At 37.3% G+C, this 26,980-nt stretch overlaps 1 protein-coding gene across 4 annotated transcripts in view; it reads left to right on the forward strand.

The window, feature by feature from the left end:
• The window catches only part of XRCC4 (X-ray repair cross complementing 4), a 180,785-nt gene that overhangs the window by 90,531 nt on the left and 63,274 nt on the right, over nt 1-26,980 (forward strand). For all 4 annotated transcript variants that reach the window (XM_051643409.1, XM_051643410.1, XM_051643408.1 and 1 more), the window contains exon 7: nt 26,004-26,148. In XM_051643409.1, coding sequence (XP_051499369.1) covers nt 26,004-26,148 — 145 coding nt within the window. The remainder of the gene's footprint in view (nt 1-26,003; nt 26,149-26,980) is intronic.

A 26,980-nucleotide genomic window follows, 5' to 3' on the forward strand; every position in this document is an offset into this window, starting at 1 on the left:
AAAGTCCATTTTAAGGAGTTTTAGAACTTGACCATTTTTTATTAACTTCAAGCTTAAATTTTTATTTTATTTATTTGTCAAGCGATAATTGGTAGTGGTACATCCCAACAAGTAATTGCTTTTCCCTTTCCCTTAGAGCTGTAGATAGCATTTTTCTGAAGCTTGTTATGGATCCCTGTTTTTCCCCTCTGTAGCCTGGTCATTTTAGGCCTGTAAAAGATCAGTAGTTGCCAAACTGCTTTTACTCTGTTAAACCAGGTTCCATGGGGTAAAAATGCATTTACAGCACAAATATCAGTATGTTTCTTGTACTTTAATACATTTTTTTTCAATGTCACAATAAGAAGAATTAATAAGCTTTTACTTTTAAATATTACTATGAAAATTATCAAAACGGCTTATACCTGTGCATACACCTTCTTATGGATAGCCTCCAATATATGAACAAATGTAGCTGAATGTGGTTGCCTCTAAATGAGACATTATATTTTCAGTGAAGTGACAGAATAATGGTGGTATGATCATAATGGATTTATGCTTTGATAAGACTGTTGCTGATTACTAATTTTGGTGATTGAGCAAAAAGTAGAATACCTAATGACCACACTGAAGGTTAGGTGCAACAGAATTGACTAGTATAAAATTTTGAAAAGTTTGTTGGTGCGTTATCTACATATTACTAACTTTGCAAATCAAGGAAATTCATATCCTTAGGGAACTGTAAAGTTTTTTTAATTATAATTAAGTCTCTGCTTAAATAATCAAGAGTCTTTCTCAGATATAGATTAAATGGTAAGATTCTGATTTTAAATTCGTTTCCAGTCCAAGCTGGAAATACGAAGCTTAATGCCCTCCCATGAATAGTCTGTTTCTTTTTACTCTACTTAAAAACAAAGATAGTTTAACAGAGATGGAATTATTTAATAATTTTTCTTTGAGTTTAATAGAGCCACACAAAGATTAACAAATAGCATGGGGTTCCAACCATTCAAGAAGAAAAAAAAGAAATCAAATCACTTAATGAAGCAGTGTCTATATATATGTTATCTTGTTCCATAAATAAACTGGTGTTCTCTCTAAGGAGTCAAATTATCTGTATCTTTGTACCTGGCTTGCTGGTGTTCTGTTGTTCCCTCTACTTCTTTTCAAATCTGTTGTACTTTGCTATGACTTGAGAGCTTGAGAGTATGAAGATGCATTAGGCAGAGATAGCAAATCCTCGTATTTATGTGGAAGACAAACATATTGCCATAGGATGCATAAAGGAAAAGCAGACCATCCTTCTGTTGCTGCTTGTATTTCACACCCATTTGATGTGTCCCAAGAGGCTGTAATAAAAGCAAAGCTGGACACAAATGCTGGAAGTCAAGACACTTACACTGAGCTTGCACGTTCAGATACTTCTTTCCTTTGCAAAATCTTCTAACTTGACAATCCACAAGACAACAATAATTCAGTAGGACCCTCTCTTTTTTTTCTCTTCTTCATGAACTACAGAAGACTTATTTCAACACCCCCTGGTTGAGAATGTAATTCATCAGTTTTGAAACAATAGCATTAGTGGTGCAACAAACAGCACTGCTCTGTTTCATCCTCCTTCAACAAATAGTTAAAGAACAACTACTTATCAGGTACATAGGAAACTTCTGCTAGTCGTCAATAACCTGCCGGGGATAATACCCATTCTAACAGTATTGTTTGATCTTGTGCTTTCAAGGCACTGACTCTCTGTATTTGTTTAGTATCCAGCATAATGGTCCTTTTGGTGTCTGTTGTAATTAATAGACCTAGCAAGAATTAGTCTCCTTATACAAAAATATTCTTCATTAAATGTATGATAGACCACAGAAATTCCCAAATGCAATGTATTGTGACAACAATGCTTCAGTTTCATCTTTTTAAACCTACCAGTGGAACTGCTCTATCACGTATTTTATGAGGTAGAGCTTTATGCTACATGCCTGCTCTAAAGAATTCTTTGAGATGCAGGTCATAATTTGGTTCACCAGAAGGTACAGTCAGAGGTTTACTTTTCCTGGGATCCTTTTGGAAAGGCAAAACTCAGCCAAACTTTCTTTCTTTCTTTCTTTTTTTTTTTTTTAATAGTATGTCTTACTTTATCATGGGTGTTATGGTTTAACTGCTTTTAGTGTAAATAATAACCAGGTCTGTTTTAATGCAAGTTTTTTTATTTTGTGTTCAGTCCACACCTTTTATTATGATACCTTTTCATGCATGTTTACAAAGCTAGGTATTTGGTTTGGTGTCTGGTTTTATATAGAAATGTAATTTAGAAAGGAAGATAAGACATAAAAAAGATGTAACTATACCTGATGGTATACTGAAAACAAATAAAACAATTCACAAGCCAGTAACACAATGGGTTTGCATTCCCTTCCTAATTGAAATTAAGGATGTAGTTTAGAAGAGCTGACCTTGAGTTTAGCAGTATCAGCTCTTGCAGAAGTATCCTTTCATTGAAGAGGAGGAGTATTGGTTCTTAAGAAAAATGATTCCTGCAGGGTTACTGATAGCAAAATTCTATAATCCTGAACATTAGGGTAAAGGCCCTTATCTTCAGCTATTGAATAGGCTGGTATCAGTGGTAACCAACAAAGCCCAGATACTGCAGACTCTTGCAGACCAGAGTCTTGTGTTCAGTGTGCAGCACAGTCAAGCTAAGTGTGTTGTTATGACTTGAAACCTGGGGCTGTTGCACATTTTATAACAGCTTTTGTCAGATTAAGATGAATGTTTAGCAGGTTGTCTTCTTAATCTTCATGTTTCTCGTGTGTTTTGTCGTGGCTGGTAGCAACTCAAGTGACAGAAACTTTCCAGTGCTGTTTACCACACTGATTCTTTTGCACAGCAACAAGCTTCCACTTCTGAGTTTAGATGTGGCTTTCTCTCTGACAAAACACTGGAAAGACCTTTGCTCTGGCCAGCTGTGTAACACTCACTGTGATAATTCTCTTAATTACTTCCCATTGTATTACAGTATCTCATTCAAGCAAACAGCTTATCTTGATTAAAAGCTAGGTTGATGAAGATTGCACTATAACCTGTGGTTGTTTCCTGGATATATTACGTTTCCTGGATATATTACTTTTCCAGGTTAAAGCATGCATCTTTGTCTTTAGCTTGAAGTTTTCTCAGCTAAACTTCCTACCGAGTCTGGTTGGTCTTTCCTAGATTTTTTAGTTGGTTTCTCTATTTGTGTTGGCTTCCTCTAGCCATTTTTTGTTTCTTCAAACCCAGTGAATATGTCATTGGAAACATAATTTGCACCTAAAGAAATGTCAAAATCTTCATAGTCTATAAAATAAAAATTAAACAGATTGTATTTTCTTTTAATCCTTTAAAAAGGCTTTGATTACTAAGAAGGATATCCCTTTGCACCATAAGCTAATATTAATGAATGTTATACTCCCTACATTTTTTGGGTTTGGGTTTTTTGCTTTTTTTTTTTTACTTCTTCCCTCCTTCTCTTCTATCCTGCATATTTTACTCGGCATTTACATTATTTATTTCCATCTCAAGTAATAGTTGCAAAAATAGTTGCAAAAAAATCACTTTACTTTTAGATATCTAAAAGATATCGACGGTGAGGTGGTAAAACTGTACTAGAAAAAAAGTTGCTTTAATATAAAACCCTAAATTACTCTAATTTAGACACAAATTCCACAGAGATAATTTGTCATGATGGCCGATTTCTTAGAAAGCAGTTTTTTGTTTAACATTGTGCTGGACAGATGAGAAGTTCATTTTTATTTTTAGGATGAAATAGTGTCCTCCAGGACCCATTTTCTCAGTCTGCATATACACTGCATACATCGCATACTGAAGTTTCATATAGGGCATTTGGCATTTGTAGAACTTAGAAGGGAAAAAATGTATTTCAAGTAATTCACAGACAATTATGTTTGTAATTATTAGACCAATTTTTGTAGTGTGTTTTGCTGTATTGTGCTTGTTTGTAAAGATTAACCTGAGCTTGTTGATTTATGTTCCTTTACGTACAGCAGGCTAACTGATCTCATAAAGAAGCTATTGGTTACAAAGCCTGTGTTCAAGGAGATCAAATGTTAAGTTACACACTGTGAAAGACAATTTACTCATATGTGACCTGATAGAGGAGAGACATTTTCAAAACTGCAGCTGTCAGCAGCATCTTACTAGTTTTTTTTACTTCCTGAATAAATTAAAGGGAACAAAAGATAGAAAGCCAAATCAAAAGTATCAGGAACTCTGTGTTCTCTACTGGTTTTAGTGGAGATTAGGACCCAACATATCTGAAGCAGATAGAGAATGTTTCCTCATGCTCACAAATGCCTCATTTTATTTACATACTTGCTTTTACATTTGATTTATTTTGTTCTGGTGAGACACAGACAACATGACAACTGCTAACCCTTTGTAAAGAGCAAAATGGCAAGTCTTGCAGTTCAGAGTTTTACAGATTATATATATAAATATATAGCAAGATGGGTTGAAAACCCACTTTCTAGTATTTTGCAGTAAATGTTCTAAAACAGAACACTTTTTACTGTAGATTAAATCTTAATCTGAAAGTTAGATTAAATCTCTGCCTGAAAGCTCTATGTTCAGATATAATTATGATATGGGTCTGTGCATCCTGAATGTGACTCCTGTGTCTTTGAAGATAGAGTTCTAACTTTTATTTAAAAAGGATGACTTTAAGTAATAGCATGGAGATGGATTAGTCTTTCTTCACTTTTCATCCCCAGTTCACAAGTCTTTACCTAGTGACAGCTTTTCTGATATTTCTGTGAGACAGCACTTAATGGTTGTGATCTTGTTCAACCTGAGACCAATCATCATGCCTCAATCACTGGGCCTTCTTTTGAATTCTTCACAAATGTAAACCTAGTAATTCACCTTAGGCAAGAAGGTAGCCCTGTGGTCAAGCTGCTAACCTTTTCTTCCCTTGTAGCTTATAAAAATGTCATTAATAGCTCATGTATAATTTATTATTGATTCTGTCAGCATGTAAAAAGGCACACTACCATTTTTTTCATACAGACAAAATTTTTATCCTCAATCAGTGCATCGGTATTCACTGTTATAGAAATTTGTGCATACATCTGGAAATCTAACTATAAATTAATATAGGTGCCTATTTTTGGCTGTCTTTTTTTAAGGAGTGTGGATTAAAATATAGGACTCAGCCCTTTTTTTACATATCATTTATGCCTAAAATTAACATAGTTAAGATGAAAAAAGAACATTAGCATGTTTATCTGTAACACTATTTTGAAATATATTAATGATATAATAAACTGAATAATAGTGCTCAAAATTCTGCAGAGCAGTCCATTGTGTTTGGTTTTGGTCATCCTCTGGAAATTGTGGGGCTGGAGCAGGGACAAAACTAAATGCCAGCTGGGAAGGAGGAACTGGGTCCAAAAATGTAGAATGCAGGAAAATAAGGAGAGCCTAAACTTAACATAAAGCTGTGTTTAGCACAAGTGCTTTATATTGGTTTAACTTTTCTTCCTCGTATCTGAGGTCTGTTGGTTATTAGAGAAAACTGCTGCACAAATTCCTGTTACCTGTGCTTCTGACAGTAAAATACAGGTTTGTATTCACCACTGCCTTTTTGCAAATCAGAGGAGCATTTTGTGTAATTTTTGTACCTGCCACCGCATTGATTTTGCAAGTCCTCTTCTCATAATGCACCTTCTTTTGTCTACAGCCTTGTTAACCCATTTATTGCAGTAAAATATTTTTTGTGTCTGTGAGGAGCTTGTTTCAAAGGGAGAAGTAAACTGAACCTATAGGATAACACCTCCCAGCAGTGCTTTGTCTGCTGAGCTCAACTCTGCTCCTGGAGCTGAGACTTTGGATCTTCCAGGTCTGTTTACCTGGCTAAACTGTTGTTTTTGCTTATACAGCACTGTCCCTAGATTTCCATCTGCTGATCCTGCAAACTGCAACTGTCTCCAATTTAATGAGGCAAAAGCAGTACTTGTTTGCAAATAACCATTCTGTGAGCTGTTGTGTCAGTCAGGAAAAAAAGTGATTCTTCAATCTATAGCCATGAATTGAATTCTCACAAGGATACTCATTACTTAGGTTCTTGGGGGAGAAGGGTCAGGTCATGAGTATCTGATTGCCAATTTCCTTAAGACCTTTCCTGGGAAAGGTATGAGGCAGGCAGTTGGAAGGCTTTAGAGTAGGAGTTAAGAAACTGTATGTGAAACAAAGGCGTTAACCTGTTTGTAACCTCCAGGAGCATTGCATAAGGCTGATGTTGGCATTCCAGATGCTATCAATTGCTTAAAGTTATTTTAATTTTGTTCTATCTTTTCCATGCTTTGTTAATGCAACACATTTGCTGCAGACATTGAAGTAATTGAAAAGAAAATGTGCAAAAAACTAAATGCAAAATAAAGCCATTGTCTGTTCCCTACTCAATAGCAGCTTACTTCAATACACCTCACCAAATATTAACTTGTTTAGTTAAACATAAAACTTGGTCTGTTTTAGGAACACTATCATTAACTATATGGTTCACTAGTAGCTCATCACTCTTCCTAAAAGCATCAACACATTTTGTGTGCAATCTTTAAATTCAAACAAGACTCTCAGAATTTTGATGAAGGTGGAAGCTTCACTGCTCTGTCATTTCTTTAAGAGGTGAAGAGAGAAACCACATTATTAATACACTTAGTCACTTTTCTGAAGTTGGCCCATAGCCCAGGAGACATGGAAGGATGATGTCTCAGAGCAAACGGGAGAAGATCAGTGACGTGTCTCTGAGAAGTCACTAGACACTGATTTCTTGCATCATTGACCAGTGCTAAGAGGAATGTAAATGGGCAGATAGCAAAATGTATGCCTTTGTATTTGAGATACCATATATGACAGAGAATCTAACAGCTTGTATGCAGTAAGAAGGAGCACTCAAAGCAGAGAGCCCCATAGGCAACCTTGGAAAAAATGTCATGGAAATGCTGTTTTGCCAAATCAGTTGCATTTTGTGAACCACTGGATGGGCTAGCTGCTGTAGTGGTGTTGAGTCATAGGCTGGATTTGATGATCTTAAAGGTCTTTTCCAGCCTTGGTGATTCTGTGATTCTGTGTCCTTTGTTAATTAAGATACCTTGTTCTTGGCTTCCAGTGACTCCTGCTTTCTAAATGTGGAAGGTTTGCAGAGGTTTTTGTTGGAACTTCTAGAAACACTGTATTGATGTGGGAAAGAAAAAAAACTGATGTACAATATGAACAGAATACTTGGCTGTAATTAATCATCTTGACCTATTAGTTTTTTAAAAATCCCTCAAAATTTGCAAAACATAGTTGTGTATAGATCTGCAATGCATATGGTTTTTACTTGGCTGCTGGTATTTGTGCATAATTGCAACACAGCATAAAACAATTCATTTCATGTTTAGTCCTTGTGCTAAACAAAGCCTAGTAACAAGGGCTTTCATTTGACAAAAATCACCTGCTTTTTGGTTTGCTCTGCAACATCACTTACAATAATTGCATGGCATCAGATTTAGTCTGTAGCCAGAGATGAATCCTCATCCACAGCTTGCTCAAATGCTTCGTGGTTCAGATGAGCATTAAGTGCATTCAGTTCATTACTTGGCAGCAGTCTGTCACTTACTTACAATTTGCTTTAACTGAGGCTGATTGTAGGCTGTCTGAAGACTCAGTTCCCTGATTTCCTCACTTGACAACAGCAAATCTGAGTCACAGTTCCCAGTGCTCACTTGTTTAAAAACTGTGAAGCGAGGTGTGCTTAATAAACCTCCCTACAAAGAGCAGCCACTTGTTTGTGTGTCTGCTTCATGAGAAACGAGCCTTTATGCGGGAGACTGAAAACATGTTGATACTTGTCCTCCAGTTGAAGCTGCTCGTAAATTATATCTGATTTGCTTTCAGTTCTCTTCAGCAAAAAGGTCAACTCAAATCTTGTCACCTACTTTGATTTTGAAAAGAAAGGTCTCCCTGCTGTAACTTAGCCCCATATTCCTTAAAATAAATTTATACTGTTAACAGGTGAGTTATCATGGGGCTACAGCACTTAGCCCTCGACTTTGGGACTCTGAGTTATTAGAACCAGCTGCTCAAGTAACTGGGTGGTTATTTATTTATTACTGATTTATATCAGTTAAGACTTTTGTTTTGCATATCTTACAGTAGCATCTAAGAACTAAGTTGTGGATTTTAAGTGGTGGGTTCATTACTGAAGTGTCCAGTTGGCTTACTGCAAAGCAACGCAATTATACAGCTGTGGCAGTCAAAGGGCATATGACACACGCCTCACAAGCAGAAGAGGAACAGCACTGAAGAGTATCCTCCATGCAAGAAAGTCAAAAGATCTGGGGATAAGTAGAAGTGAAAGGAGAAGAAAGTAAGAAAGAATGGTCCATTTTTTTGAGAAAATGACATTTTGGGAGCAGTGAATTGAATAAACTGGGAGCAGGTCTCAATTTACAAGTTATGGTAGAGCAGATAAAGCATATCAAGCTTTTTTTTCCCCTCCAATAGGTCTCTATTGACTAGAATTGTTTTAGTACTGAGCCTTGTACTTTCCTTTCTGTTGTCCCTTAACTCCCATTCAGCCCCTTCCTGCCCCAGTCACAGATCTGAATTCATACTTTTCTGAAACAAGGTCAAACCTTTGAAAAAAAAGAAAAAAGAAAAAAAAGAACCACCCATGGGAGGGGTATATCAGGTTCAAGACTCTCTAAGGAACCTGTAAGTGCAGAAGTCCATGGGACCTGATGAGATGCATCTGAGTGTCCTGAGAGAACTGGTGGGTGAAGTTGCTAAGACACCATCCATTGTATTTGAGAACTGATGGCAGTTTGGTGAAGGTTCCCACTGACTGGAAGTGGGGAAGCATAATCCCCATTTTTAAAGAGAGGAAAAAAAGGATCACCTGGGAAACTAGAAGCCATTCAGTCTCACCTCTGCACCTGGCAAGATCGTGGAGTAGATCCTCCTGGAAACTATGCTAAGGCAATCAGATAATAAAGGACATGATTGGTGACAGCCAGTATGGCTTCATTAAGGGCAAATTGTTCCTGACGTATTTGGTGGCCTTCTGTGACAGGGTTTCAGAATTGATGACAAGGGAAGAGCAACAGATGTCATCTACCTGGACTAGCACAAAGCATTTGATGCTGTCCTGCATGATATCCCTGTCTCTGAATTGGTGAGACATCGACTTGAGTGATGGGCCACTTGGTGGATAAAGAGTTGGCTGGATGGTCACACTCAAAAGAGTTTTGGCCAGCTTCTCAGTGTCCAGATGGAGACCAGTGATGAGTGGTGTTCCTCAGGGGTCAGCCCTGAGTCCAATGCTGTTTAACATCTTTTTTGGTGACATGGACAGTGGGATCAAATGCACCCTCAGCAAGTTTGCTTGACAACACCAAGCTATGTGGTTTGGTTGACACACTGGAGGGAAGGGATGCCATCCAGACGGGCCCTGACAGGCTAGAGAGGTGGGCCCCTGCTAACCTCATGAAGTTCAACAAGGCCAAGTACAAGGTGGGGCAAATCCAAGCACAAACACAGACTGGGTAGAGAATGGATTTAGAACAGTCCTGAGGAGAAGATCGTGGGAGTGTTGGTTGATGAGAAGCTCAACATGAGTTGGCAATGTGTGCTGGCAGCCCAGAAAGCCAATTATGTCCTGGTCTGCATCAAAAGAAGCATGGCCAACAGGTCAAGGGAAGTGATTCTCCCCCTCTACTCTGCTCTCATGAGACCCCACCTGCAGTGCTGCATCCAGTTCTGGAGCCCTCAACACAGGAAGGGCATGGAGCTGTTGGAGCAAGTCCAGAGGTGGCCATGAAGATGATCAGAGGGCTGGAGACAGGCTGAGAGAGTTGTGGTTGTTCAACCTGGAGAAGAGAAGGCTCGAGGGAAGCCTTAGAACACCTTCCAGTACCTGAAGAGACTATGAGAAAGCTGGGGAGAGACATTTTACAAGGGCATGGAGTCATGGGATGAGAGCGAATGACTTCTAACTGGAAGAGGGGAGGCTTAAATTAGATCTTAGGAATAAATTCCTCAGTGTGAGTGTGTTGAGACACTGGAACGTGATTCCCAGGGGAGTTGTGGATGCCCCCTCCCTAGAACTGTTCAAGGCCATGTTGGATAGGGCTTGGAGCAATGCAGGAGGGTTGGAACTACATGATCTCTAAGGTCCTTTCCAAATCAAATAGTTCTATGATTCTGTGAATGCCTTTAGCTGTTGATTTAATGGCAGGGCAAGGTTGGTGGTATGTTACACAATAATTTACTTAGGTTTTTGGAAGTCACAGCTGTTGAAATACAATCACTCTGGACAAATACAGTTACATTTGCTTTTATATCGGACTGTTTGATGGGTAAGACTTTGAGCCTCCGTAGAAAACTGAACCGACACTTTGTGACAGAGCATCTCCATTTATGATGCTGAATTATAAAGCAGATTAGAAACTTGGGATTTTTTTGATAGATGTAAAATGGAGATAGACCTTTAGATTAAATGCTTTTTCAGTTGCTGCACTGTGTTGTCATTGATTTTCATATGATGTGCCCTTTATTTATTTTACTTTGTTGATTTTTATGTCCCTCATGTTTAAATCACATAATTAGCCAGTGAAATTTAGGAATGTGTTCTGCCAAGTGTTTGTAAGGTCTGAGAATATTAACAAATCACTGAACAAGCACAAGTTGCCATCAAGATACAGCAGAAAATTAAATACATTTTCTGTCCGGATGCACAGGAGGGATAAGCTCCCGTTGTGCGCTTAGCTTTTGTAGATGAAGCTTTCTCATATGATCATGTTTTATCTTTTCATTAAAGTGGGGAACAGAGAGCTGCTTTCTTTCTGAAATTTCTATTTTGTATTTCCAAGAAACAGTTGAGGCTTACGGCTTTTAGGGAGATGTAAAAAGTGCTTCTGGCCACCAAAGACTAGAATCTCATGTCATGAATGCATCTGTCTTTTCCCTGTGATCAGAGGTGGAGATGAGTCGAAAATTATGGAAATGTGATCTTTGCTTTCCCACCTGCCTGCATGTAAACCGATTTTTTCATATTTTTTTTTAATGTAAGTTAAAAACCCTTACACTGAGCAGCTGACCCCAATTATTGCAGGCTAATGACATTGACTACATCAGACCAAGGGTAAAATCAAATCTCTATCGTGAGTCCTGCCATGTCAGGAGTCTCTTTCTTGTGAAACAAGGCAAGGAGTTTAAGATTCTCACTAGAGAATTTTTAAGGGCTATGAGTGCTTTCAAGCTATCCTTAAGATATTTGGACCATGAGATTGATGTCAATCATTTTCACAAAGCATCAGCAAGGTCAAAATTGTGATTGCCCTTCCATTTGTGCACTTTTGTGAGTGAATTATGTTGCTTTCTAGGCAATTGAACTACTCACTAACAGTTTATTCTTTACTTAGTTACAACACTTGGCTCAGGAACCGCCTAGTGAAGAAAGCTTGCTTTCTAAGCATGGGAATGTCAAAAAGTTGCTTAAACTTCCTGATTAGCTTTTTATTGTAATTATTTTTTTATAATCTATGAAAACAATAGGCAGGAAATGACAGATTGCTTGGGAGCAAGCATCATTTCCACTGTGTCCTGAGAGAAGAGTCTTGTCCACCTCATGCTGGGCCATCAAGGAGGTAGTCATTAAACTTTGTCAAACTAAGGAGAGGATCTGATTTATTGCTTCCCTGGATATCCCCCAAGATAGGATAACTAAGGATAGAAGAAATACAGTCATCCCATTGTAGGTAGTATATGATCCCTCAGCATATGCCTTGATTTGAGGTTTGGTTGATATTTGAAGGACTGAAGTCACTTTTTTGTACAGAGAAAGCCAACTGTGAGAATGTTCCACTGTTCTTTGAAGTGACATAGACATGGAAGGGCTGTACTGATGATCCATATAAGCAGGTGCTTTCAGGAGATATTTGTATTTTGTGCCTAAAGTATATCAAATAGTTTTCTAAAGCTGCAGCACTAGTAGGTTTGTGTCTCTGTCTTCTGAGGAGAATTTTCTCTACATGAACAATGCAAAGTAAATTCCCCCTGGAAAGGAGACTGTCAACATTTCTGTTCAGCTGGAAGGAGAGGAGTGGGCACAGGGAGGCTGCACTGTTTGGGAAAAATATGCCTTAGCAGGGCAAGGAACCCACAGTTCCTGTCTTCTGCTGGGAGACAAGGAAATAAATGTGATACAGTTTAGGGATTTTGCAGCTCTTTTACATGCCTGAAGGAAGGAACTGTGCTTGTTTACTTTGTGCCTTTCCATCTTTCTGCAGCAAGGAGTAGTAGGAATAAAGGACTGATCAAGTTGCATTTTCATGTCATGTGTTTTTGCAAAACAGGATATCAGACAGAAAAAAGTGGAGCCTCTTTTTGATGGGTGTAAGCTATTTCTCACTTCATCCTCTTGTCTCTACTGTGGCTTGCTAAAACACTGTAGTTCAGGACAGGAGTGAAATTGCATTTGTTAACAGTAGCCACTGATTTAGTCTGTCTTGACTGCTATCTTGGTGGCAGTGTGTTAACCCTGGCCTGTGCTGTATGGCTGTGTCCTGTATCTGGGGTAGGAAGCTAGAAGGCAAAACAAAAAACAAACTCTCACTTCCAGCAGTCTGGTGTCCCAAGTTGAGCTGCTCATGTCTCCCGATTACTCAGGCTGGATCCGTGCTTGCTGCTGTTGCCAGAAATACACTAACTCTTTAATTTGCTGCCACATCTCAGAATAAATCATCCCCTTGTTGCACATGGAAATGAGCAACTTTAAAATCCTAGTCCGAGAGAAAGCAACACTTTGAACCTCTGAGCCCACTGGGTGATTTACAGTAGGAAAGATTCTGAACGCAGTTTCTGGTAAAGATGAGGTGGCTTTATTTCCTTAGGTATCCTTGGATAACAAATCCAACACAGTTCTTTTAATTGTTAAAAATAGTTTTAGAGAAAATATCAGGTATTTTTTGTGATAAAGGCTATTGAGAATAAATGATGAAGGTGCATAGCAATTCCCTTTGTTTTTGCCACCAAAACAAGAGGCTCTGAAATGGCTGCCTTGATACGTGACCATGCAGGCTGTCAGCATCCAGGGACCAGATATCTGCTTGGGCTGGGAGCCCATCAAAGCACCTGGGAACATCCTCCTCAAGGTCAGCTGGCCACACAATACTGTCTGACTTTTCCAAGGTTGGGAAAGATTGACTGTATCAAGTGAAATGGCATATTCCAGGATAGGTATTGTGTGCTAATGAGTTTAAACGAAATGTTTTACAGAACAGTCACGGTGATGCTTTTTTCCTTGCTAATTCAGAGCCTGTGGGAAAAGAAAAGAGGAATCCACTGTATGTCCTTTTTGTATAGGTCATTGTTGTCATTTTTTAAAGTACTAAATTGCTGTGTAGAGCTTTTACTAGAGAAAATATTGTCAAGAAGGATTCCAGGTGTTTCTCAGGTAATGGTATTATTCAGTTGCTTTTTTCAGGAAATGCAATTTAAAATAACTGCGTTCATGCATTTAGTCTTTTGCTTTGTTTTGTGTGCTTCACCAGCAAGCTATCCCAGAATAATACTCTGAATTCTCAATTGGTGTAATTCACGATACTTCCATTAACTTCCAGAGAGGCTACTCTGGTTTATTCTGGCTCTTTTTCTGGCCAAAGTGTTCAGTTCTGAATATGTAATAAAAGTGTTAGTCATCTTTACAGCCGTTATTCACATTAGTATTCTGTGCCCGGTCCTGGATGTTTTAATGTGTTTTTTTCTCGATCAACAAAGAGGGTGTTATGCACAACAGGGTATATCTATGGGCAAATATTAGATGTATCTTTCTCTACCTTTCAGCTTTTTTCTGATATTTTTACTCTTCTATGTAGTATTATCCTCTACAATTAGTTGAATCACAGCTGATCTTTGTGGGAGGCTGCCAAAATATGTCACTACCAGCGACCGGGGGACTGAGTGCAGTACTGTGAAGACCTCCCCGCTTAGAATTGAGCAGACAAGGAAAGAAAACATATATATATATATATATATATTTTTACTGTCTTGATTTGGAACTCTGTGCAATTGTAATTTTTTTTGAAGTCAGATATACTAGTATAACAATGATTAATCCATTCCAATGAAATTACAAGTTCTCAAATGTCTTTTTAGACAAGTATTGTGATGGTTAGATACAATATTAGTTAAAGACAAAAATTCCAGCATTAAATAATATCAACATTATTATTTCTAATGATCAAGCTGTCAAATACAGTACTATTTAGGATAGCTGAAGTACTTGCAAGTTGTAGCTTGTAATGTGAGAAAGTATGATCCCAAGAGTCTCTATTGTACATTTCTTTTTTTCTTGGAAGGCATCAAAAATCAAATGATACAATATTTTATGCTTTATAAAATCTTGTTATGGCTTTCTGTCATTCCATGTATTAGCCACTTAACCTTAATGACGTTATTCTGATTTTACTGTTTGTGAACTTAATTGTGTAAGTCTTTGTAGACTGAAAAACCTTTTTCTTTCTTGCTCCTTCAGAAAATGTCATTATAAAATCATGCATGCTTTCTAATATTTTTCCACAAAGTTGGCTGGAAATAGCCCACTAACATTCTTTCTTTGAAGACATCATGCTGTTACAGTGTTTCATCACTAGAACTTAGTGTGTGGTTTGTATCACAGTGATCATTCCTGCATATTCTCCCTGCAACAAGCTGACAGAGGAAAAATCTCTTCCCAGTCTAAATCAGTCTGTTAAATTGTCTGCTGGTTTTAGAATTGTGTTGTTTGTTTGGTTTTTTTCCACAATTTAAAGCAGTGTACATGTCATTTATTCCTGTTTCTTGAAATGTGTGAGAGCATTTTTTGTAACTGTCGGTTAAGGAAAAGTTTTTTATTTGCCATTGCCATTTGCTGAGTTCATTTTTTGATGCTTTCACAGTTCTCTTGTTAGATCAGTATTGCTATGCTGCCTATATCCCACCTCTTTTATTTCACAGATGATTTATTCTTGCAGATAGAATAGATGAAGTGATTAATCTTCATCCATTTCTTTCCACCTTACATTGAATAAAAACACATATATTTGTGTTTTTTTCCTTCTGCAGAGGAGGTTTTTTAAGCCTTTATCCTTCACTGATATTCTGGGGACCTATTTTGATAAACTTAGTGTCTGCAGCTTAGGCTTGAGCTTTCTTGTGGTGGGGAAAGGACTGTGTATTTACACCCTATGGATTTAAATGCCATTTTCTCTAAGCTTTCTCTAATTAGGAGACTGAATTACTTTTTATAATGAAACCACTTTACCAGTACAGTGACGGTTGTTGTGGAGGAATGTCAAGAGGTGTTTAAATCTCCACAGAACCTTGATAATGTGATTTCTTTGTGGTAAAAGTGCATGAGAATTTCCTAGTGCAACGAAATTACAACATGCATTAAATATAGAAAGTATTTTCTTCTTCTATATGGATATTTTAAGCTTGCATAAAATATTAAGCAACCGTAAATTATCCCTATATATAGATATCCCCCCTTCTTTTTTAATATTACTGCATGTTGATGGAAGGGTAGAGGAATTGCATGAAGATTTGCTGGTCCAAGCTGTGTTCTGTCCTTAAGTAATTTCTCAGCCTGCTGCACACTGTAAAAGGCTAGTCTGAATTTTAGAAAGGCTAGGTAGTAGTATTCTTCATCATAAGAAAATTGTATGTTTCCTAGGCTTGAACACATGTTGTTTTGTGTCATAAAGTGGGCTTAAAACCCTGCAATTCCCATTTTAAGAAAGTATTTGTGTGGTGCCTCTTCACCCTGGTGACTCGTAGGGACATTGGCTGGGGAAGGATACATGGAACATTAACACAGCTCGGGGCGTGATCCTGTTTTTTCTTACTGAGAAGTAGAGTTTTTACCATATGGAAAGACTATCCCAGAGTTAGTGGATCCCAAGGGAACAAAGCCAGTTCTGTGTAATGAGTCTGGCTGTGACTGTTACCATCACACCACACGGTTACTTCATCTTGCATCCTGGCTGTGCATCTCTATTGTCTGATTAACCTGGAGACAAGCTATTTGCCATAGTCTTTTGCCTTTCATTTTCACCATTACCCATTATTATTATTATCTGAATATCTGCCAGCTGCTCAATAACTGTGTGTTTCATAGATGGTTTCATAATGTAGGTTAAAGCTTCTGAAGGTGAGCTCCTTTCTGACTATGTCTTCAGCTCTGGTCTGTTCATGGTGACCTTTGCACATGTGTACAGCCCAGCCATGTCAGGAGAGCCCTGCAGGTGTCCAGGGAGCCAATGAAGAAAACCAGCTCAGAATGTAAACACAAGTCTTGAGTCCTATCAAAATTTTATGATCCATTCGCAATTAATAATAAATGAAGAGGTTAAAATTGTGCTATGTATGTGTCTTGTGGATTGTGTTTAAAAGCAACTAAATAGAAGTTGTTATAGATTAAACCAGTTTCTTGATTTGTATTGAGACATACTGATTGGTAATTTTTTGTTAATCATATGCTAATGTGTTGTACATTATTAGTTTCCATGTTCATTGCTCAATAAATCTTATAATAAATAATAATTTATTGCTGCTCTCAAAGTACTGACTGAAATATTTAAATTTCTTTAAATATATTCTCAGAATCTCTTAGTGTAACCAAAATTACCTGTAGCATTTCCTACAGCAAAATTATCCTGTGATGTTGATTGAAATTGTGCCAGTGTATCTGCCATAAAAACGTTAATGTCATGTCTGAGTGAGACACATGTACCTTCTGTGTTCATCATTTCTGAATCCATTATGCAGACCTTAATGGTAGCTGTATATAAAGACATGCTGTAATGACATCTTAAATGCTGTCTTTAAATTCACAGCACGAAAAACCTTTTAGAAACACTGAATGAAAAAAGCAGGTAGCTAACAGCAATTTGTGGATAATATTGATGATATATCTTATATTTAGTGGAGGTTTTATCTGAATTTCAATGGAAGTAGATGGGTCCAGAAAGCTAATGGTGTCAATAGAGCTTTGTTCCTAGTGAATGACATTTGAGACCTCAGGTCAGCTTGCTTATTTTACAGCAAACGTAAGAAAATGCATGCCAGAGTTTGGAGCTGTATCAGCTGGTTATGCAAAATTTAAAAGTATACAACAGAAATATAAGATCTTAAGCATATTTAATTTGTAAAAAAGGCTTATACATAGAAAAAGAACAGCACATATATTTTTTAAACTCATGTGGCAAGGTTATTTGAAAAGGGCACAAGCTTCTGATGAAACAGTCTTTCAGAAGGAAGGGGTTTGGTTTTTGTTTGTAACTCTTTCAAGGACCTTATATAGTCACTTTCTGGGCAACCATCTCCTTTGACCAGTCACCACAATACACTCAGTTTGTCTCCAATTTTGCTTAAGTCAGAAAGAGGAAAGGGAATCATGGAAAAGAAGGCAGTACTAAATCATATAGGCTTCACCCAAAATTTTTAGTAATCATCAGGATGCTGGAGCAAAGTATGAGCTTTTCAGAGGATGCTTCCTGAAATCACATCTTACTTCCTAGTTTTTCACTTCAGTATTTAGGACATTGAATATTTTGGGCAGTGGTTTGCTCTTCAGAAGGCTTACTTTAAATAAAAGTAAAAATCAAAACAAAACAGCAAAGCCTACAATTTTTATCCATGATAGTATTTTTTCTTTATTTGTTACAGTTTATAATATTGACATGACCTGTGGTCCTGTCAGTAGTACTGTTTGGTTGTATTAATTAGGCTTTATTATTTCAATTGTTTTCTATCAATATTGATTGGAAGATTATAATAACGCTTTGTAATCCTTCAGATGTTGAAGGATCATATTTGCCATCCAAGTGGCTCACTGGGCTGTTGGATACCAAGCTTGTTTGTGACTGAGCCTTGTTTGACAAAACTGGCCATTTCCTCATTCCTACCCACCCCAAGACTCACCATTTCCTCCACAGAGGATTAGATTCCCTGCCCTCTCCATCCTCCAGAGTCCTTACACACATGCATGTAGTTGGTGACTACAGGAATAATATTATCTACCAGCTGCTCCTATGTTTACAGAGCTGCCTTTATCCTGTGGACCTGGTTTGCATGCTCCTTTTCATTCCTCAGTGTCAAGATATTTTATAAAGTCAAGTAGGCATTACTCATGGTTTACACAGAAGGAACAAGAGCATGGGTATTCATCAAGGTCAGTGATAGTCCCACTGAATGCAGTGTAGGACCCTGCGTGTTGAATAACTTTGATCCTTAGAAAATTATTTGTGGTATGGGATGCCAGAAGAACATCATGCTTGTGTCACTAAAATTCAGAGTAAATTATCTTTAAGGCTTGAAATCTGTCTTTTTGTCTCTCAAATAAAGCAGTTAGCATCACAGATTTATGTTGCTATATTAATAAGTAGCAAACTAGCTTCTAATCTAAATGTAGTATTTTTTAAAACATTATTGTACTTCCTTACTAATATTTAGTGAAATATGGGGCAGATATAGTTCCTCATTAAATAGATTTTTATTTTAGTTTTTTCCACCTGAAACGTTTTCTCAGCCTAAAGTAGAAATACCTATACCTCCCAAAATAGGATTTCTAATATAATTGAAAAACATCTTAAGGCAGCTTGCAAGATATCCTATAATAAAGTTATTGTTAGAAGTTAGTAATTTATCCACCATAAAATACCATCATTATGAAAATATATATCATTATGAATAGATGCATTTTTCCAGAGTTATTGCAGCTTCTTGTGGCTTCCCTTGAGTTGTATTGATTTCCTCAAAAACTGTTTAATGGGGAAACAAATAATTCTTGTGGCATAAGAGGTGAAGATACAGCTATATCAGAGCACTATGGTGCAGCTCCAGAGCACTGGGTAGGTTATAGCCTGAATGCAGCTCACACTTGTTTCTTGACTACTTCCAATACACAGACACAGCTCTCTCTGGCCTTGTGATCCCTGCAGGGTTCTTAGTGAATAAAATATATGTCTCAAGATGATGATTTTCTAAACTAGTTAGCTTTTATGTACATTTCCAGGAGACAGATTAGATAATCTAAAGGCTATTCAAGCACAAGGGAGACACAGTGGTTTGTCCAAAGAAATAAAAAAAATAAATTCAAAAAATCAAAAGGCTTTGTTGCTTACAGATCCTTTCAGTCGCAGTTATATATTTTGCTACCTAAGAGATACTGATTTTGAGTGAAGAATTTAGCACAGGAATAGCTATAGTTCTTTCAACTGCATGGCCCAGGGGTTCGAGACTTACTGTTACATTAATTCAGAAGCTATGTTTCAAAGTGCTTACACATAGCTGTGGTACTTTATCTTCACATTTTGAATTGCATTGCAGGTGATCATTTTACATAAAGGTTAACAAAATTATCTCTTACTGATTTGAAATTGATAAGTACTATAATTACCATTATTCACACTCTTTTTTGGGACTGGCTTTCAAATATCAGAGTCCACATCCTCACAGTAAGGGCTCAGGCATGCTGAGTATTGCCTGACATATGAGGTAACCTTAGGGGTGATACTTGAAGGCCCACCACCATGAGTTCCAGAGTCTGGATCAGCAGAGCAGGTTGACCAGCATAAGCAGGATGATTTACTAGAGCAAAACTGATGCCATATAGAATTCCAGGCATGAGGTATATGTTTTACATCAGTTGTGAGAAACGACTTTGTGCTCCACTAACCTCACATTGAATCAAAAGATCACAGGCTAGAAATTTTTTCCAAAGCTTTTCTTAGCTCCATGTTTTTAATTCTTCCATCTGCCTGTTTTGTTGTTCTGTTTACTTGACCTGCTTGCTGTTTAATGTCTCCTGGGGGCACTGTTCAGAAGCCTCCTACCTCCACCCTGGGTGGTACAGATGATCCAAATAGGGTATCAAGGGAGTCCAGAGAATGACTCCAACAAACAGTCACACCCGGGACAGTGAGCTCATATAAACCTTTTCAGATGACTTTTCAAGTGCTCCTGCCTGAACTTGGATGTGCTGGTGAGCTAGACGATGGCACATCCAACCTTGCTACACAGAAATTAGCCTCATCAGGCAGCATTAATACAGAGTTTCAAAAAGATCCGAAGGTCAGAGCTGGAAAAGCATTTCTGAAACTGCATATAATAAACCTGGACTTTCAGTGGGTCATTGGAAACCTGCAGTATGCCGTTGCTGAGCAGCCCAACTTGTCACCAAACAGCTTTTGACTAGTCAAAAACCACCCCAGCTAGCGAGCTGCCAACATCGCCATTGCTTCAGTCAAGCACCCGTAAGAAAATAAAGCAGGGAAAGCAACTCAATTGTTGTAGGTTTCAGATATCAGAATGTAATCTCTTTGCTTTCACCACTTTCTAATGGAGCCTCTACTTGATGCACGTCAGGAAAGTTTTGAGTACATTATAAAGCATTCTTTTTGCATTGTAAGGCAGGTACTAATTTTTAGGTCCTTCTTGCACTACAAATACACAGTATACAGTTGTATACTGTGAGATTTTTCAGGTTTGCTGTGTTACTGATAGATCTTAACCTTTGACAATGTTTATAACCATTGACTTTCTTAAAACTACAGCATTACTAAAGCCATTTTAGCACCATTATTATGGGTTATTGAAGATTAATATGTGATGAAGTACATATGGCTAATTGAAATATCCCCTATTAAAGCACTTTTAAAAGAGGGATTTCTATTAGAGATCATGGTTTTCAAGATTAAAATTAATGGGCTCCTTCAGATTACCTGCAGATATTTGTAAAAAGGTGTTCTTTTTTTTACCCCTCTGGTATTCTGATATATGAAAAGAGACTTTTTCATGCTTCCTGACCAGACATTCTTATCTTGACAAACTTATGCTGATTTTTTTTTGCCATCTAGTTTTAAGAACTGGTAATTTGTGAGCACCTCTGTTGTCCTCAGTAAAAATGCATTGAGAAGAAAACCGTATGTCAAACAGATTTTTATTATAAGCATTCCTGCAGGTTTGAAATAAGCTTTTTTTAATTAAAGAAAATGCCTGTATTTAAAAATCACTTCGAAAAGGGTGACATCAGGAAAAGAATTGGCTTTGCAGATGTAAAAATCTACATCTTAAGACTTGTTATGTTTTGTCAGTGGTAATAGAGTCTAGCAGGGTGAAATGTAAACTTCCTTACTGAAATGGATACAATTTATAAATTTTGTATAGCTGGATCTAAACTTTTTGCTGGAGTTATTTTAAAATGTGTCTTCATAAACACTTCTCATGGAGATATTCCTTATAAAAATAAACATTAATGACTAACTGTCAGAGAATTTATAGAACTGCAGCCTCAACTGCCTTTAGGCCCAAGGGGATTATGGTATGGTAAACCCAAATTTACACAAAGAATGAAATACAAAGTAGAACAGAAAAAAAGAAATGGAGAATGGGTCTTACTGTTTTCCTAAAATGAAAATAGTGGCATTTTCCTGTTATTTTCACTGAAGTATATGTGCAAAGAGTAAATACCAGTGTTTAATTTTGGATCTCTTAAGTGATCTGTGTGGATCTATTTCTTATCAAAAATTCCAGATTATGGCCAAAATGTTTACATAGGATAACTTTAGCATAGGTGGAAGTTGTGTTTCCTAAATTGCTTGTCAAGAATGACTTAATCCTACTTTCCAGGAATTGCCTGTATCAGTGAGACATTCATTTCCATACTCATTTAGGAGACTCTGCTGAGAATGTCAAAGAGATGCTAATTATTATCAGCTATGGTGATCCCTTAGGAATTTGCTGGGATTGAGAAACCATATAATTACTGAAGTTACACTATAGTAAAGGATTAAAGTTAGGAATTCTTCTCCCTTTTTTTTTTTTTTTTTTCTTTTTTTTTTTTTTTTTAAATTTAATTGGTTGGGAAGCAGCTGAAAGTCAGTCCTGGTACTCAGCTCTTTCGGAGATCATTTTGTGACCACTTTGTCCTTTTTCAGCCCAGTTTATCTGCTACTGCTGCTATGCAAGGGCAGAAGCAGGAGAGGCAGTAGTTGTACTTGCAGCCTGGTTGTTTCCCAAAGAAACCAACCTAGAGAAATTTGCAAGACTCTTGAGCAAGGGACTGTTTTTAAGTTAAATAAGGAGAGACAGCAGAACTTGCAAAGTTCAGTTGAGTACCTAGGGCTTCATCCTGGTTCAAACCAGGACAGGTAGGGTTGTTTCTTTGTTTTTTTTTCCAGACTGAAAAGTTAATATTATAGATTGGAAGGTATTTATTTTTAAATAATTAACTTGTGTATATCAAAATAAAATAATGCAGAAGTCTATTTTAAAAATACAACTGGACTGCCTATCTTTAGCCAAGCTACAGAAATTAATTTTAAAATGTCTTGAGTTCTCAGAGATTATAATGCTATGTTAGTACACTAAGCAATGCCAGGGTCTAACCTCAATGCTGGCTTTTCAGCCAACCTCTTTCCCCTTTCATTACTCACACGTTCCCTGCAACAATTTTGCTCTACACCTGCTCAACCAAGCAGGTCCCCAGGTGAAGTCAAACAGCAATAAAAGATACCAAGTGTATTTATTTAAAGTCTTAATTCTTCTTCATACATATATTCTTTTAGTACTTGGACTATGATTCCCTTTCTTGCTCTCATATCAATCTTGTTTCTTGCAGTTATTCACCTGCAGAGGGTACTTTGTATATTGGGAACATTTCCTTTTCTAGACTAACATTCATTGCTTTAGGTGGCTTAATTAAGAGGCTTTCATCTGCTCTGGCAGGGGGTTGGACTAGATGATCTTTCGAGGTCCCTTCCAACCCCTAGGATTCTATGATTCTATGATCTATTTAAATTGGTACTGTTCTTCTCAAAGATCTAATAATTATTCATATTTTATTGCATAAAATCAAAGTAAGAAATTTAATTTCATGAGAAGTCAAGGCTTTACTTCCTTAAAATGGTGATAAAATTTAGACAGAAAAGATTTTCAGAATGAAAACCCGGGTTTATGTTCAAGACTGTCACTTTTCCAAATGATTTTTTTGTCAAGCAATGAGTAATATTTAGCTGAAGCTTTTTTTGGCTTCTAGTCAAGTACTATAAACTAATTCAGTAATGGGAATTATTTTTGGGCAGCAGTAGTGGGTGTGTGTTAGAAGTCTTATGGTGATACATGATACTTGGAGCTTCAAGTGTGTGCCATCTTTTCATTAGCAGTTCTAACTTCAGACGTAGTTTGGTTTAAAAGAAAGAAACAAAGAAAACAGAAAAACCTAGGCCTATGGTGCTCTACTACTATTAAGTAAGATCATTTTCTAGGCTGCCTGAATGAGAAGGCCTCCTCTTGGTATTATTAAAGGAAACATTCTCACAATAGATATTGTCAGCTTCAATGAAGTTCACTTGAATAATTTAGATAATTTTATTTTATTCTGCTTTCATGTGAAAGATTAGATTGAGATATTTAGTAGAAAACTGAGACCCTTTCCCAAGATGAAGTTAGCACATATGTGGTATGCTGCAAAGACAAACATTTCTCTTCCATTTTTCTCACTGGTGTACCTGTGGGACTGTTGTAGAAGACAAACAGGATTTGTGTCTGTGTGATGCTGAGCATGAGTACCATGAGCAACCATTGCATATTACACGAGTGAAAGCAGAGGGATGTTATTTATTTAACATCAGCATTATATAGGTTTTGCATATATAGCTAACCTCTGAATCTACTTTTTGACAAAAGCAGAGAGTGTAGGAGAACGGCAACAAAGTAGGGTAAGAACTGTGATAGTACAATTATTCAAGGTTGTTTACTCCTTGACTGTAAATTATTTTATGTGTATTAATTAGAAGGGGCTGTCTTTAGGAAGTGATGTTGGAATATTTAAAATAGTATTAATGTAAATGTTAAGATATACTACCTTGAACAGCCTGGCAGTAAGTAGGAACTATCATGAATATATTTTCAACATTTATCACTGGAAAGATATGCATAGCTAGTTAAAATGTTGTGTGGAGTGTTAGGCTTTAATTTAACCACTTTCAGCATTTATTATAGGCAGTGTATTTTGTCTGTACTGGACTTTAAAAATTGTGAATTAGCTCATGTCTTGGAAATACTGGTGAAAGCTAAGAGCTTCTGATTTTAAGCATAAGTGCCATTATACACAGTTGGACTGGCTCTAGGAAGCCTCTGTTTACATGTTTAATTTAACAGCGTTCTTGGTCAGAAAAACATTTATTTGAGAAACAATGAAAATGTTACTAGTTACATATTTTCTTTTTCTTTCATTTTCAGTAGACGTGGATAACAACTGTGAAAGGAATGAAGAATTAAGACACATTATTTAATTTCTGTGAAATTCTTTGGTATTGAATCTAACGTTATTGTGTCTTTACTCCATGTGAGGATTAATCCTTCCTAAAATACACAGAAAGTAATAATCAGGGAGGTTACCCGAACATCAGCAGCTTCAGTCACCACATTTTTATTTAATATATTTCAGTTGAAATGTGTGCTGTTCTGGATATAATTATCTTGAAAATTCAAAGTAATTTTTTTTTTTTTTTTTTAATAAAGCAGGCATACCAAATCAAGCATGCTACAAGATGTTGATAGCTGGAATAAAAATGTCTGCATATCTTCTGAGTGCATTAATAGCAAGGGAAAGAAGGGTTTTAGCTTAAGGAAGGATCCAGTTGTCTTGACTTTTGAGTTTCAAGTAGAAAACTTTCACATCAGAGAGGGGTTTGTTTTTTCAGTGTAGTTTATTCAGTACCAATGGAAATTAAAATTGTAGTTGAATGAACTGGACAGAGCCTACACTAACCTTCAGCAGAGGAGTCAGTGGAAACTTTCATGGGTTTCCCAGTTTCAGCTTGTGAGGTGCTGGGAATTCTCCCTGTTTCTCTTTCAGTCACTTTGAAGGGCTGAGTTTGAATAAGGGCCACCTGTTCCACAGGTAAATCAGTAAGCCTGTTTTGCCACTTTTTATGCACAGGTTTACTCCAAATGAATGCTTTACTCCAGGTGGATGGACATGGTAGCAGAATGACTTACATTACAAAATATTGATCACAGCAGTAAGCTTCCCTCAAGGGTTTATCCTAATGAATACTGAACATTAATTAAATAATTTGTGTTGTTGTGTGTATTGCTGTCCATACTGAACAAAGGCGTGCAGTAGGCAGAACACTTAAGCTCCTTTCCCTGTGCCACAAGCACATAGAATCATAGAATTATAGAATCACAGGGGTTGGAAGGCATCTCTGGAGATCGAGTCCAACCTCACTGCCAAAACAGCACCACCTGGGTCAGGTCAGACAGGATTGCATGCAGGTGAGTCTCAAAAGTGTCCACAGAAGGAGACTCCACAACCTCTCTGGGCAGCCTGTTCCAGTGCTCTGTAACCCTCACAGTAAAGAAGTTTTTCCTTGTGTTGTGGTGGAACTTCCTTTGTTTCAGTTTGTGTCTTTTGCCCCTCGTGCTACCACAGGGTGTGATTGAAAAGAGACTGGTCCCTTCTTCTTGACACCCACCCTTCAAATGCTTGGAAATCTTAATAAGATCCCCTCTCAGTCTTCTCTTCTCTAGACTGAACAGCCCTCTCACATCTTCCTCAGCTATTCTGTAGGTGACAAATATTAACTTCAGGTAGGTGGAATTGAGCTCTGTAGGCTACCTTTTTGGTTACTGTATAGTCTACAAGGAACAAAAGGGAGACAGACTATCAGTGTATTTCTGGTGTATAACTGCCCATCTTTCTCTCTACTGACTATGAAGATATGTTGGGGGAAGCTTATCTTACCTGGTTTAAATCTGGTCTTTAGGAATTTCTATTTATGTCATCAATCTGTTTTGACACATCTGTCTCACACCTGTCACATCTGAGCCCATCTTAGCAGTAGGTACATTAATAAAAAGAAACAATTTTTTTTTAATAATTGTCTTGTAATACTTCATATTCTTTTCAGCTTTGGTCTTTTTTGTTTTGGCAGCACCAGAACGAAGGGATTCCCTCCTGGTTAGCCCAGATGTTCTTGATACTGCTCCAAGGAGAAAGCGAAGACAAAGGACAACAAAGGCTGCCAGGACAGGAGCTAAGGTGGCTGCCTATGAAACAGAACTGCCAGCCAAGGAAAAGTAGGAAGTTTTCAAATGTATTTAAATGTTTTCATATCTACAACTGACAGAGGGTTTGTGACTTGGGAATTTTTGTGTGCTTTCTGTGCAGTTAGTATTTCAGACCAAGCAGTGTTTTCTTGCGTTCCATGTAGTCATTTACAGTAATTTTACCCAATTTCTAATAGATGTGAATTAATAAATTTTCAGGCCCAATTACATTGATTTTAGTACACCACTAACATGATGATTGTAAAATTATTTTCTTTTGTTGACTTGGATAACTTTTAGAAAGTAACTGAAGCCTACTAAAGTGGAGCTTACAGTATAAACCTGCAAGCAAAGAAGGATGCATTTATACCAAGTGTCAAACCAAGATGGACAGCTTATGCTAAGCTGTGTCACAGACAGTAGTAGCATTATGAGTGGTTTTTTTCATGGTGAGGATGATCAAACCCAGGAACAGGTTGTTCAGAGAAGGAGTTGAGTCTTTATCTGTCGAAATACTCAAACCTGACTAGACGTGGTCCTGCACAATCTGCTGTGGTTCAGGAGGGAAGCTCCATAGGTCCCTTCCAAACTTACTATCCTGTGAGTCTGTCTTTATAATTTCAATAGAAATTAATTCACAATGCCATTTGTAAAAGACCAGAGTAGATTTATTTTGAAAATAAGACCAGTGGGGAGAAAAAAGAACTCACTCTTAAACAGCATGTCAGAATTCATAAAGCATAACATAGAGTTTTTATGTCACTCTCAAATTCTGGAAGTATTTTCACATGATCTGGGAGGTGCTTAGATATGTACAGAATTACTTTGGAGTTGCAATATGATTGGTGGTGTTTTCTTCAAA

This window comes from Apus apus, chromosome Z, assembly GCF_020740795.1.
Source record: "Apus apus isolate bApuApu2 chromosome Z, bApuApu2.pri.cur, whole genome shotgun sequence".
Taxonomy (NCBI): domain Eukaryota; kingdom Metazoa; phylum Chordata; class Aves; order Apodiformes; family Apodidae; genus Apus; species Apus apus.